This window comes from Anguilla anguilla, chromosome 4, assembly GCF_013347855.1.
Source record: "Anguilla anguilla isolate fAngAng1 chromosome 4, fAngAng1.pri, whole genome shotgun sequence".
NCBI lineage: Eukaryota > Metazoa > Chordata > Actinopteri > Anguilliformes > Anguillidae > Anguilla > Anguilla anguilla.
The window spans coordinates 32,896,664-32,910,585 of NC_049204.1; the positions used below are offsets into that span (position 1 = coordinate 32,896,664).

The 13,922-nt window shown below is 45.3% G+C and overlaps 1 protein-coding gene across 4 annotated transcripts in view; it reads left to right on the plus strand.

Moving 5' to 3' along the window:
* The window catches only part of wdr37 (WD repeat domain 37), a 33,036-nt gene that overhangs the window by 12,879 nt on the left and 6,235 nt on the right, over positions 1–13,922 (plus strand). For all 4 annotated transcript variants that reach the window (XM_035415484.1, XM_035415485.1, XM_035415487.1 and 1 more), the window contains 6 exons: positions 83–218; positions 663–734; positions 1,048–1,092; positions 1,801–1,877; positions 2,376–2,610; positions 3,824–3,965. In XM_035415484.1, the coding sequence (XP_035271375.1) occupies positions 83–218; positions 663–734; positions 1,048–1,092; positions 1,801–1,877; positions 2,376–2,610; positions 3,824–3,965 (707 nt within the window). The remainder of the gene's footprint in view (positions 1–82; positions 219–662; positions 735–1,047; positions 1,093–1,800; positions 1,878–2,375; positions 2,611–3,823; positions 3,966–13,922) is intronic.

The following is a 13,922-nucleotide window of genomic DNA, read 5'->3' on the forward strand; positions in this document are numbered from 1 at the left end:
TATGTTTAAGGTTAAGGTCCAACTGTCTGAAAATCAATTTTGAAGCAATGTTTGCAATGTTTCCCTTATCTAATTTTGCCAGATCGTGTCCAGTTTCAAAGCCACTACATCCCGGGCAGTGTGTCAGCTGGTGAAGGAGTACGTAGGTCATCGGGATGGGATTTGGGATTTGAGCGTCACTCGGACACAGCCGGTGGTTCTGGGCACTGCCTCTGCTGGTAAAATACCTGATCCGGTCATTCACCTCTCGTCCCTTTGCTCGTGTTTCTCTCTGCATCATTTATTCATTGATTTATGTGACAAAAGACGTTCACATTCTCACATACCTTTGAGTCCTAATAATTGTTAGGATTTAATACTTTTCTTGACAAAATAATTGGGGTAGTAGTATTCCTGACTAATAATCGCATTGATTTTACCACATTTTTAATTGTGTCATTAATAAATACATTATTGTCTGTAAACACCTTCATCATAAGCAAGCCCCTTCTTGTACTCTGGAGTTCAGCAATGGTCAGTTCTATTTTTCTTTGTTTTAGGTAAGCTCCACCTAATAGGGAATAGTTATATCTGTAATCTAATATGATATGTAAGATATGTAAGTATTTAAATTGTAAAAAGTATGCACTAAAAGTATGTTTTTTCTTGTTTTATGTTCAAAGATCATAGTGCAATGCTGTGGAGCATTGAGACTGGAAAGTGTCTTCTTAAATATGTTGGCCATGCTGGGTCAGGTAAGATGTGAACTGATTTCTTTACGTTTCAGATGGAAAAACCTCTCTTTTACTGTAAATGGATTGTTTAGATTGTCTTCTTGGAAGGTTAGGGGATAGTAGAAATCAAAAGCATTTGGAGATCAAAAGCATTCCAAAATGCCAAGCAAAAAGAAATGCTTGGCATTTTGGAAAGTTCTGCTTTTACTACAGAAAGTATTATTCTTCACCAAGTGCTTACGTTCTGAAAAACAGTTGTTTATTGTGACTTATTGTGCTCGAGTGTTTTTTACTCAATTATTCAATTATGTTTTGTATATTTGTTTGTGTGCAGTTAACTCTATCAGGTTCCATCCTACTGAACAGATGGCTCTTACAGGTATGTACATGTCAGTAGTTCACTCTCAGTGTGCGCCATAGGGAACGTGACCCGTGTTGTGTTCACCACAGAATTATTACAGCTGGAAGACTAATTTACAAATTGTAATTCTTTTGTAACGAGGCGAGATGCTTACACGCCGCGAGGATTCCTTTGGAATTAAAAGAAAGTTTTCACCTTGAAGATATGCGTTTCATGTTTACAAATGAGTACATTTCGCACTCGGTTTCGATAAGAGCGCTTAAGAAATCGACGAAATGCAAAATTGCTCGGAACGCGCGTTTAAAGAGGATCGGCGCTGCGGAACGCTTTGATGGCGAAGGGCGGATTTCGGGAGACCCCCGTGCGGGAGCGCGGCGCTGTAATTGGCTACTTCAGGAGAGATTAATCCGTTCGGTCTCTTTTGATGTCGCCGTCTTATCGCAGCGCATTTTTTGCGTACCACCTCATTAAACTCCGGGTGTAAATGTGCATAAACAAACCTTTTGCCTTGGGGCATTTTAGTGTTTATTTTTACGCTTGTTAAAAATATCGCCTGCCACATTTGTAATCTTTCTTCAAAGCGGCAACGCGTATACCTAATTGGGGATGTGAGATGCTTCGATTGATAAACAGTTGTTGGTTAGTTAACGTGAATTTCTCTGTCCGTCTGCATCTCACTCTCTCTCTCTCTCTCGCTCTCTCTCCTTTTCTCCCTGACTCGCCCAGCGTCTGGGGACCAGACGGCTCATGTCTGGAGGTATATGGTGCAGCTGCCCGCCCCGCAGCCTGTGGCAGACGTCAGCGTGAGTTCCAGAGACCCAGAGTCACTCCCGCATCACATTTTTCACGTGTTCACATCTCCAGATGGAGGCTGAATTGTCAGTATTGCAGTCTTGTGACTCGGATGTGGCCGTAAGGTACTCGTAATCAGATGTCTGAAAGCTTCACCTCACGGGGAAAAGAAAACTCGATAGCAATACATCGGAAGAAAATGGAAAAAACAACTGACTAACTCGCATGTTTTATGACATTATAATCTTGTTTTGTATGATTTTGCTTTATGTTTGCTTCTGCATTTTCTATATCACAAAGGATTTAGCTGCTGTACATTTCCTTTTGCTCTTTGATTTCATCGTGGGTTGCTCTGTATAGACAGGAAAGGGGCGACATTAACTGCACATTAGAGTTAGGCACAGCTTTTCTCTGCTTGCCAAAGAGTGTGGGGAGCAGGGCTTGTGTGTGCAGGGTGGCCTGCCAGACAGGAGGCCACGCGAGGTCAACGCCACTTACCTTCGATGCAGGCAAACTGCGACGAGGACGTGGACTTCTCGGACAAAGACGAGGCGGACGGGGACGCGGACGGCCCCATCGAGTGCCCCACCATCCGCCTGCCGTCCAGCACGCTCAAGAGCCACCAGGGCGTGGTGATCGCCGCCGACTGGCTGGTCGGGGGCAAGCAGGCGGTCACGGCCTCCTGGGACCGGACCGCCAACCTGTACGAGGTGGAGACGTCCGAGCTGGTGCACTCGCTAACAGGCAAGGCCGCGGCGCACGGGCCTCCGGGCCCCACTTTCACTCCTTCACCCGCGCAGCGGGGCATTACCAATGAGAGGCTCGCCGGAAAACTTTCAGAAATCGTTTATCTGAAAAAACATGGGATTTCGACCAATCAGATTTAATCCAGTTGAATGTATTTTTATTAAATTGGCTGGCTAGCCAATTCTCCTGCTTCCTTAAATAACCCCCGAGTTTTCACTTGCATTTCTCAAACTTTTGTGATTTCACACACATTGTTAGGCCTATATGTGACAGCCTTTCACAACGAAGGGACAAAGTTTTCAGCCCCTTATTTCTGCCTTCGGTTTTAACTTCAGCCAAAACAGAAAGAAGGTTAAATAAATCTGGGGTAGCATGCAGCGTTTATCCATTCGTCTTTTTTTTTGTCTGGTCGAGAGCGAGACAGAAAGCGCGCGTTGATAGATCGTCTTGTCGGAGAGGGCCGCCGACGGAACAAGTGACATCATCTGAAACAAGCCGACCAATCGCAAACAACATTAACTTAGCGGGGCACTTTCAACTACACGATAGGAGCGGCACGCGTTTGATGGATGATGCGCAGTGGTGTCATCTGCTGCGCGGTTGCTCGTGAAGCGCACTGATAAATGATGAAGTGGCGACGGTGTTTGCAGCGTTCGAGCGCGTTCACACTTTAAACTTCCGCAAATGCGCAAACTTGTTTCTTTAAAAACAGGGATTGGCCGCATTTAGAGTGATTACAGACATTGTGAAATGTTTTGGGGTCGTCTAAAGGGCTGTGGTAGAATGATTGCATTGTGGTCCCCTTGGATCTGTGTTGTATTTTCTGGGACACTTCGCAGGTGTCAACACATTTCAGTATTTTTTGAATGGTGGGATTTCACTAAACAGCAAACCCTAATATTTAGCCTACTATTTATTACCTGGCTTGTTTTCAGAATGGAAAATAAATTTAACTTAAGTGTTATTGATAAGAAGTGTATTCTTATGGTAAAAACTTGAAGTGGTCTTGCAATTTATTCAGGTGAATTCTTTTTAAAATGACTTCTCATTCATTGCATTTACATTGTGCAGTGTATGTAACTCATAAAATAAGTGGTTCCCTGAAGAGAAGTATTTAATTTAATGTAAACATTTTGATTTTGATGTCATTTTGTTTGGGCTCTTGAAAGCGGACCCGTCTCCTGACTGGCGGTTTTGTTTTTGGATCCAGGTCACGACCAGGAGCTGACCCACTGCTGCACCCACCCGACCCAGCGCCTGGTGGTGACCTCCTCGCGCGACACCACCTTCCGCCTGTGGGACTTCCGGGACCCCTCCATACACTCCGTCAACGTGTTCCAGGGACACACCGAGTGAGTGCCTGCTCCTGTGTTACACCACCCCTGAGCAGCGCGGCGTCCGCTCTGCGGGTCTGCTTCTGCTGTTGAGCTGATGCAAAGCACCTTATCGTCAGCTTCAGCGATTAACACTCAAAAAAGTCTCAGGCTTGTGCTAAGCCCTTTTAAGCTTGCTCCTCTTTTTTTTACCAGTGTGATTGCCTTGTGAGGTGCTCCATTTTTGAGACCAGGTGTTCAAATGCAAGAAAAATAAATTTTTATTTTTATTGTTTCATTAATTACCTACTTTACCACAGGGGAATTGTTATAAGTGCAATGACAGAATGTATAGAGCCCATTTAAATTACTTTTGAGGTAATCTTTAGTTGAGGTATGATTCTGTCATTTTTTTAAGTGTAGGATGCATATGTGCCACCTGATGGCAGTGCTGCACTTTGTACAAGAAAAGAATTGCACAACGTTTTGTGTTTTCACTTCCTTTGGAGAAATGTGCTGTTTTCAGAGGTGTCACATCAATTTCTTCTGAACATAGGGCTCTGAGCTAAAGCTTATGTTTGTAACTCATTTATTATTTAGTGCTACTTTCCTGTTCTACAACTAAATATTCAGGCAGCGCACTCATTCAATCTGTCTTTGTCACATTAATCCCTTATAATGTGCAATTTGGTCTTTCAGTGGCTGCGAATGCAATATTTTGCGCTCATATTGCACGTGGAGTATTGCCTCTCGAGTATTTTTTTGTCCACTCCTGTTAATGCTAAATTTACACTGTTCTGAATCCTTTGATTACTGGGGATTACATGCTGCTCATTATGAGAGTCCTCAAGTATAATTCCTGCAGATCCCGCTGTAATTCTTTTCAATAGACAATCGCAGTAATGAGATTAGCAGTGTAGCCTCTGCAAGTTTTGTGCTGCCAGGTCTGTCAATTTTTAGAGCATTCTTTCACTTGGATCTCGGTCGTAAAGTGGCACCTTATATTGCTTTAAATTTTTTTTTGTAGTTTGCTTTAAATATGCCAGGGACTGTGTGGATTAAGCGTATAAATATAATTTCGCTCGCTGAATGGCCGTTTTCGCTGAGAGCACCTGAATCCTGGGAATTAATGTGCGTTTTTCGGGGGGAATGATGATTGAAAAGTACAGCACTACATATCATTGAAACATACTTAGAAACATCATCATGGCAATACACTGACAAAGATGGCAGCATGTTACTTTAAGTGCCACGTAGGAATGCAGGAATTAGTTGTTGATTATGGCTTGAGTAGATTAAAGTTTTCACATATTCAGCCAGTTTTGTCACATTTAAGTTGTATACTACAGATAAATAACAAACAAAAGACAAAACGTGTTTGAGCATGTTAGCAGTTGTTTTCCTGCAAGATTAATATAGCAGAAAGGTTGAAACATAGTTCATTGATTGGTGGTGTTTCTTTATTGCCTGGACTTTGGGAGGGCTGATGTTTTGATATTGAAACACATCTTGATGTATGCAGTAGTGTCTTGTTTACCATTCTGCCTTGATTACTTGGATAGTTAATGCAGTGGCTTTCAGTGGGCTGTACAGCCCTGTATGGGCAAATGCCCTGGAGAGGTCCCCCCCCCCAGACAAGAGTATGTTTGTTTCAGTGCCCACTTCAAATAGTGTGTCCTAGTGACTTCTGAGAGAATGATATCACAAAGTCCATCTATTGAAATAAGTTGCTATAAATAGCGAATTTCTTATAACCTGCGATAGCCGAGATGCTGCGTTTTCATCCCAGTGTTGGAATAACTGATGCTTAAGAGTGGCTAGAATGTAGACAGGCATATTTAATGCCCGGTCTGAGATACAGTTCTGAAAATGTGTGCATCTCCTGATGTGAAGGGGGTGGAAGAAATAATTAACTTCCAGTGAATATCTGACATGTGGAACTGGCATATCATGACAACTGCATAGTGTTGGCAGAGGTATGTTCTCTACTGAGTGCCTTCTTCTCATTTTAAATGTAATAAGCGTAGTCACAATATGTTTGAAACAAAGACAACGCTATGGCTCTTCTGCTGAGATGTAACTTACAGGTTGCTTCTCAACATGCAGGATGGTTGAGGTGAAAAGGTAATATACTCAGAATTTAAATTAGGAATATTTTCCGGAAGTGTAACTGTCAATTATGTCCTTTTAATGTGAATTTGAATAGGTAGCTAACCATTCTAAGTGATTTCCTTGGCATAACTGGGCATGACTAAAGTCCAAAACCCAATGGAAATATTGCTTCCATGGCTCTTGGCTGTCAACATGAGAAATAGTTGCTAAAGCCAAAATACAGCCAATACCTGTCACGAGGGCAAAACGATATGACGTGCCAGTCTTTCAGAAGATTCCAAATAGCCTTATGTGAAGAGATGCTCTAACTGTGCTGCTGCTCAGGGCTTTGCTGCTGATCTGGACTGTGCTGCTGATCAGAGCTTTGCTGCTGATCTGGACTGTGCTGCTGATCAGGGCTGTAACCTTACTAACCTGGATTGTGCTGCTGATCAGGGTTGCAACAGTGCCACTGATCAGGCCTGTAACTGTGCTGCTGATCAGGGTTGTAACTTGGCTGCTGATCAGGGTTGTAACAGTGCCGCTGATCAGGCCTGTAACTGTGCTGCTGATCAGGGTTGTAACTTGGCTGCTGATCAGGGCTATAACTTTACTGCTGATCTGGTCTATGCTGCTACTCTAGCAGTGCTGCTGATCAGGCCTGTAACTGTGCTGCTGATCTGGGCTGTAATTGTGCTCTACTGAGCTTAAAACTACACTGATTAAAGCATCAGTTAAATTGTACAATATAGCTTATGTGTGCTCTTAAATAGAAAGATGTGTATTCTTATATTTAAAAATGTGGCATGGTTCAAAAACATAAATAAAAATAAATTATGTAACAGTCATTTATTACATTGATGTTGTGAATCAACACTAAGAAAACTGGCCAGACTCCCCACTGAAGTTGATATTTAGCCATGATAGCTTGCAAACTAGCATCCCTAAGAAATGAAAGGTATTCCGAACTGGCTTCCATGCCATCCTTTTGCTAGCCCCTATGGCAATGTAGCTGATGTGGCTATGCTTCATATTAGCTAGCTGAAGAAGTGTCAAGGAAATTAATAACTGTATCATGTACAATGAACTCAGCGTCCTGCTGAGCTTTTAGCAGTGATACTCAATCATAATTGCTGCCTGTGGGGATGGTATTAGAACAAGGGATATGAACATCAGTGATGTTACAGTAATGTGTTTGCAAGACATAGCTCCACAAAAGGGCAATGAATGGGGAGAATTAAGTTAAAATGGATCACTGCAGAGTTTAACTACGAAATGACAGAATAATACCAAGAGGTCAAGATCGTTAGAAAGTCACACATTTATGTTAAAAGCTGGTGGTCGTGTACTGTATGACGAGTATGCCCTCAGTTGTTTTGGGACTCAAGGGTTTTTTTTTTAGTTTTTTTTTTACCACATGTTGAAGACCGAATTGGCACAAAGGAGATTTTATCTCACAAGTCTGTGGCTATTACATTGGCCCGTTTTATCTATTTTTTTATTAGAAAATGCTCTGTCTGAATCTGCATTACTGGCTACCGCAGTGTTCGGTGTTTTTGGCGCGTTACCTTGCGTTGGGAGTTTTCCCTCCCTGGGCGAGCAGGTTCCAGGGAGACATTTTGCAGCTTGCGCCCCTCTGGCTGTGCAACACGTTTGCGCGGCTCTCTTTGAGCACTGAACTCTGGGAAACCCCGGGATGACAGGGGCGGTCTAATTGTAAGCTGCCGCAGAACATCTTAGTCAATATTCACCCAAGTAGGTATCAGTAGGTATCAAGGGGATTGGAGAGGGATTACAATAAGAGTTGATGAGACGCGGCTAATTATTTAGAGGGGCTGTGGATTCGGCGGTGCAATTCGGATGCCTCCGAGCTGACAGCGCTGCCTGGCCACTGGGGTGTAGTATACCCGGGCCTTAAATACACAGGCTTTCTGTCACCTTCCCTCCGCGAGCTGAGGCTTCCTCCGCTGCTCCTCCGCTGGCTCACGCTCTCTCTGAAACGCAGTGCAGGAGAAGCACTGGCGGTCCGTACTGTACCAAGAGTTCACAAATACCCGCTTTTCCCCTGGGCTGGCATTCTGGCCCTTCTGTGGAAAACTTTAAATGAAATGTGGATGGGTGCGTGTGTGTGCGTGCATGTGTGTGTGCGCGTGCGTGGATGTGTGCATGTGTGTATGAGTGGGTGTGGGTTTGTGTGTACGTATATTTGTGTGTGTATGTGCACACGTCGGGGCGGCACGTTTTTGGATTGCGTGTATACCTGTGTGTGTGTGTGCGTGTGTGCAGGGGGTGGGTGTTTGTTTGTTTGTGTGTAAATGTGTATGTGAGTGTGGAGCATACATACACGTGCACGCTTGTGTGAGTGCGTGCAGGCACGTTTTAACTTGCTGGCGCGTGTGCCTTTGTGCGCCTGCGTGTGTTTGTTTGTTTGTGTGTAAATGTGTATGTGAGTGTGGAGCATACATACATGTCCATGCTTATGTGAGCGCGTGCGCGCGTATGTTAAGTTGCTAGCGCGCGTGCCTGTGCGCGTGTGCCTGTGCGCGTGTGCCTGTGCGCGTGTGCCTGTGTGCGCCTGCGCGTGTGCCTGTGTGCCTGTGTGTGCCTGTGTGCGCGTGCGCCTGTGTGTGCCTGTGCGCGTGTGTCTGAGTGCCTGTATGTGCCTGTGTGCGCCTGCGCGTGCGCGTGTACGAGGGAGACAGCTGCTGGCTCAGCGAGCGGGCCCCTCGCCGCCGTGTCGGCGCTGATTGAGACCCTCGCGGGGAGCGGCGTGTTCCACATCAGCCAGCGGTGCGCAGGCTGTCAGCTGGAAGGCGACGCTCGGCTGCCCCGGGCCGCGTGATGGATGAGCTCCGCCCGGCTTTGGCAGGGACCGGGGCCCTTCCTGGGAGCGGCGGAACCGCGCCCCGAACGCCCGCCCCAACCTCCGAGCGCCCCGCGCGGGGGTGCACTCTCACCCCCCTGACCCTCCGCTCGGGCAGCGCAGACCCTGCTCCTGACCGCAGGATGATTTGCACAGGCTAATTCATGCTGCGCTTTAAATCAACCCAACGGCACTCTCAGCAGAGTTTACCTGTCCTCACACTGATAGTGGCTTTTTATGCACTGTTTGTTTTAGGGACCTAGGTACTTATGTTATGCTACAGTTCTGTTACAGTTTGGGAGGTGGTTATTTGGATTTCAGTCTATAATGATAGTAACACTACTACTACTACTACTAATAATGATGATAATATTATTTTTTGTATTATTTTTTATGTGTTTTTTAAATTACTTTTTTTTAGGATTACTGACAATAATAGTATTTGTATTATGGAGGCCCTTCCAGGGGAGTTAACATACATTCTATTTTTACAAATCATTAAAAAATGTTTAATTGGTATTTAGATTAGTAAACTTGATTCTAACCCCAAACCAGGTCCGGTTCCAGTGCTGTGCCTGCTTCTTTTATACATTGGTTTTAAAGTGATACTTTTCTCAGCGGTGAGATTCTCCGGTTGTTTTTCCTCCCCGATTGTCCCGAGAGGGCCGCAGTGTCTTTGTTTTGATGAGAATAGGATGACGGGCTAATAGTCGTGAGAAGACGCAGTCCTTTAGACGACATTCATTATTTCTCGCCATCTACAGAGCTTTTGTTCGTCCAGTCTCCCGTCATCACGTGGTTCCCATTGTCACAGTATGAACGATTAACCGGAAGAGTGACGAGCAGCTCACAAATGCACGAGCAGCGGTTGTGAGCGCTAAGTGCACTTTTCCTGATGTCCTCAGAGCCGGCAGCGCCCGGCGACGGCGAGGAGTGCGGCGCCCTCGGCCCGGAAGTCCCGGCGTAACCGCGGAGAGACGCGCGCGCTCCGGAACGCTCCCGAGCGCGCGCGGGAGGGGAAATGGGAAATGGGAAGTGGCAGCCGACGTGCTTTACAAACGAGATGTCATGTCGGCTCCGTCCCCAGACGCTGTTTATCCCCAGCATTTGATCACAGGGCCGGCCTCACTTTGACTCTGACACGCGGCTTCAAAGGAATATGCCAGAGCGTATCTGATTGTGGAGATGAGAGGCGTGCGGTCCCCCCCCCCCCCCACCCCCCTCACCCATCCCCCTCCCCCCCCCCCCCCCCCATCGCGCCGAATGCCGTCAGCGCGGGGCAAACGCGATGTCACATCACGGGAAATATCACACATCCTGTCTTCTGAAGGGTAGATCAATAAGATACTGTAGAGGAAGAAAGATGTGTGAGGAAGAGCGAATTGTCCTGCCTTTTTTTGGTCGCTAGGATACAATTTTTTCAGTAAAAGCATATATCCACGATATGCTTGTATGTATATGTGTACAGGTTTGCTTGTGATGTTGCGCTTCGCGTATAGTTCATTTTTGCAGGTGTAACAGTTTTTGTTATGGGGGACCGTTTTAAAGGCTGGAGCAGCATAAAATGGCTGCTGTATGATTTTAGCTTCTTCAATTTATGCACTTGACTCTCGACACACTTCATAAAGTCAAGTATGATTTATCATTATGTTGCCTTTGTCCTTCAGAGGAATACATTTGAATATTTGAATTAGATTTGAATATGTCATTGTCAATAAGCTCGGCAACTTGAAATTAGATTGACGATTCTTACATTCAGTGCAACAAAAATGGATGTAGTGCCCACATCAACAACTCCCCCCCCCCCCCCCCCGACCCCAACTCCCGCCCCCTCACCCCCCACCCCCTCAGTGAGGTTCAGCCTTGATGCTGTTAAATGCTGTGAAATATTTCTATATATGTAGAAATGGCACTGCACATTACCTACCAATGCAGTTAATCCTTTAAGCGGAGTTCCTCTTGAGTGGGTGCGAGGGGGAAGCCAACCATATCAGCACTCGACTGTCCCTGTCACTCATTAAATTATCCAGATGTAAAATCATTTCTTGGCTTAATGACTGCACCGTGAGGCCCAGATTTTGGGGCTGGGGACACCCAGGAGTTGCAGCCCATGGAAAGCGGACAGTGCATCTACCGTTCTGTTTTCAGCTGGGTGGAATACTTAACAGAACACTGGACTGGCTATCCTAGACTATCTACTGTTTTCATTCGATGCATCTTACTAGTTAATTTGCAGTGGATTCGGTTTCTGTTTTCTTTGTTTCAGGTTTAAATGAAGTATTTCATTTGTTGTTAAACAGTAATAATTATTGCAGTAATGTGATAATGTGCAAAGAAAGGACATAAAACAACATTTCAACAATTACTCCTGGGAACCGTGTTATATATAGATATTAGAATTATTGACAAAAGTGGTAGCATTATCCCTTTGAGCCAATTGAGTAATTTAGGGAATTTTCTGTACGAGCAGCTGGTTTTTGCAACTGGTTGCTGCAGCACCTCATCAGACTCGCTTGAGAGGCCATTAATCATCCGCTGTCTGACACAGACATATTAACTATGCTCATTAAACATCTTTTAAATTTGATTTCTGGAAACCGTTTTAATGATACTGTTTATTCCAAATGGATTGTAAAAAAAAAAAAACAAGCAAAAAAAAAAAAAGAATCAAGAATGTGCGAAGCAAAGAAATTGCGAACAAACGGCCAAGATTGCCCATTTGTTCGCATTGTTTCGCTCGTTTTTAATTGCGGCGAACGCTTTTTTGCATAATTCTCAAATTCATGCGATGGGATTAACGTAAACGAACGCGATATTGGCAGGTGTGTTCGCCGCCGGTCGGCGTCGGTCCTCGGAAATATCTCCGTCGGCGTCGGGACCCGCGGAAAACCCGTATCGGACAACCCCTAGCCTCGACCTTGCATGTCAGCGGGCTCCTGGGAGCAGAGCATTTAAAAATATCTTCCGGGACATAATAGGATTTTAATCAAGCTTTTAATCTATTAACTTCCCCTCCGTTCCCTGGTGGCAACCTGCAATGTCAAAAAACGGTTTCATGGTTGCGCTTCAGATTGGGATCTGCGCGAGCGCGCCTCGCAGTGATATTAAGTACAGTAAGCACGCCTGCATCATTAATGCGGCAGAGTTTAGCCCTAATTAAACCTTAATATGATGTCAATTTAAATTAAGCGGGGCTAGCATGAACCGGGCCCGCTGGCCTGGATGCTGCTAATCTTAATCAGCCGCTCCGCACAGAACATGAAATCAAATTCTTTTCCAGTCGCACAGAAAGTGACAGCGACGGCTGACATTATAAATTAGAAATATTAAACTCCATTAAATTAATGTGCGTGACCTCTCGGCGATCCGCGAGCGCTCCGTACCGCCGGTGGAGAAACGAGCTGAGGAGAGCAGTTGGGCGAAGAGGCCTGACCCCTGCGGGGCGGTGACTTTCAGGCCCCCCCCCCCCCCGGCTCGCACCGGCGTTCACGGATACCGGGCTGGGCTCGGGGGCCCCCCCTCCCCCTGCGGCCGCCAGAAACGCTCCCGTTACGGCGATAACCGCGGCTCTCTCTCTCTCTCTCTCTCCCCCCGCAGCTCTCCCGCTGCTGGAAATAGTCCCGCTAATGCCGGCGACTACAGATAACGCGCTGGGTGTTCTGTTCCGCGAGAAACAGTCCTATTACGCCAATTACCGGAGATTACGCTGGATTTCACCTGCTGCCACAAATGCACCTGCTCCACCAATAGCTGCAAATTAAGTGCTATATCTCCCCTTCTTCTGTTTCCACTGCACCAGTAACTACAGGTTATCCTCCGGATCTATTCTGCTGCCAAAATGTACACGATACACCGGTCGTTATTTCATTTTTATTCTGCAGTTCTCCGAGCGGCACTTCTGGTTAGGGCTCGGTAGGATAGTTCAGGTACAAATAGTGCTCTTCTGTGTTTTTCTGGAACATTTCATGGTGCTGTGGTAAGGACAGCTGTAACTCAACCCTCTGCATTTTGTGCTTCAGTAGTCTTTCAAGGTAGAAAAGAAATGTTCTGTACCTCAGAGTTGAAAGGTAGTTTGTTTTCACTTCTGCTGCTGAGATACCTGTAGTGCTACTTGTTTTGTTGCCAGTAAGTATAGTGTAGATGGTGTGTTTGTACACTCTCATTTCTATGTGTTGAGAGGGACTGGGCATGAGATAAAACTTATATTTGTGCCCCAGGATTGGTCCCCAGACTCATCAACTGAAGGGAACAGGACAGTGGTGCTGGGAGAGCAAATGGACCATTAGCATGTACAAAACCTTTTAGCACATGCAAAACTAATAGCACAACCAATGATTGGTGCGACATAAATATCTTGACCAATCATTGGTCACGTTATTGGTTTTCTGCGAGCTAAAGGCCGTAGTAAATCAGGCCCGACGTGCGCCGAGGAGACTGACTGTATCTCAGCAGATGGTTGTCAAGGTGGGAAAAAATATTTGTGCCCAGAAAAATGATCAGAGTAAAGGCTAACGACACATCAGCTACCTGACAGCAAGTGACAAAAATGGCTGTGACTTTTGGTTTAGTGCTGGAGGACTCGATAGTTTGTCTTGTGAAATGATTTCTTGGTGCAGCACCTCACCCCTGTCGTACAGAAAGACGCCTTCTGTGTTTCGTAAGTTAAACTACGCCTGAGAATAAAACAGGATTTTGTGATTTCTGTGGACGAAACGGTCGGATGGTTCGAAACGCACTGTTGATTTGTGTGGTAATCATAGCATCCCATTGAAATCCAGAGAACAGGAGAAGGGCCATCTAGGCTGTGTTGGTCCCTATAGCAGATAAATGCAAAACAATTTGAATCCTTTTTAATGTAATCGTGCATTTTAATACTACAAATTGTACTAAATAGACAGTTATAATTGAATTGTTACATTTGCTATGAAATGTGAAACAAAAAATGAGGTGTAATATTTCACAGACAAATATTATACACGTCGGTGTCCAATCAGAGCTAGTTTCCAACAAGCACTGGGGCCAACTGACAAAGCAGTTTAATA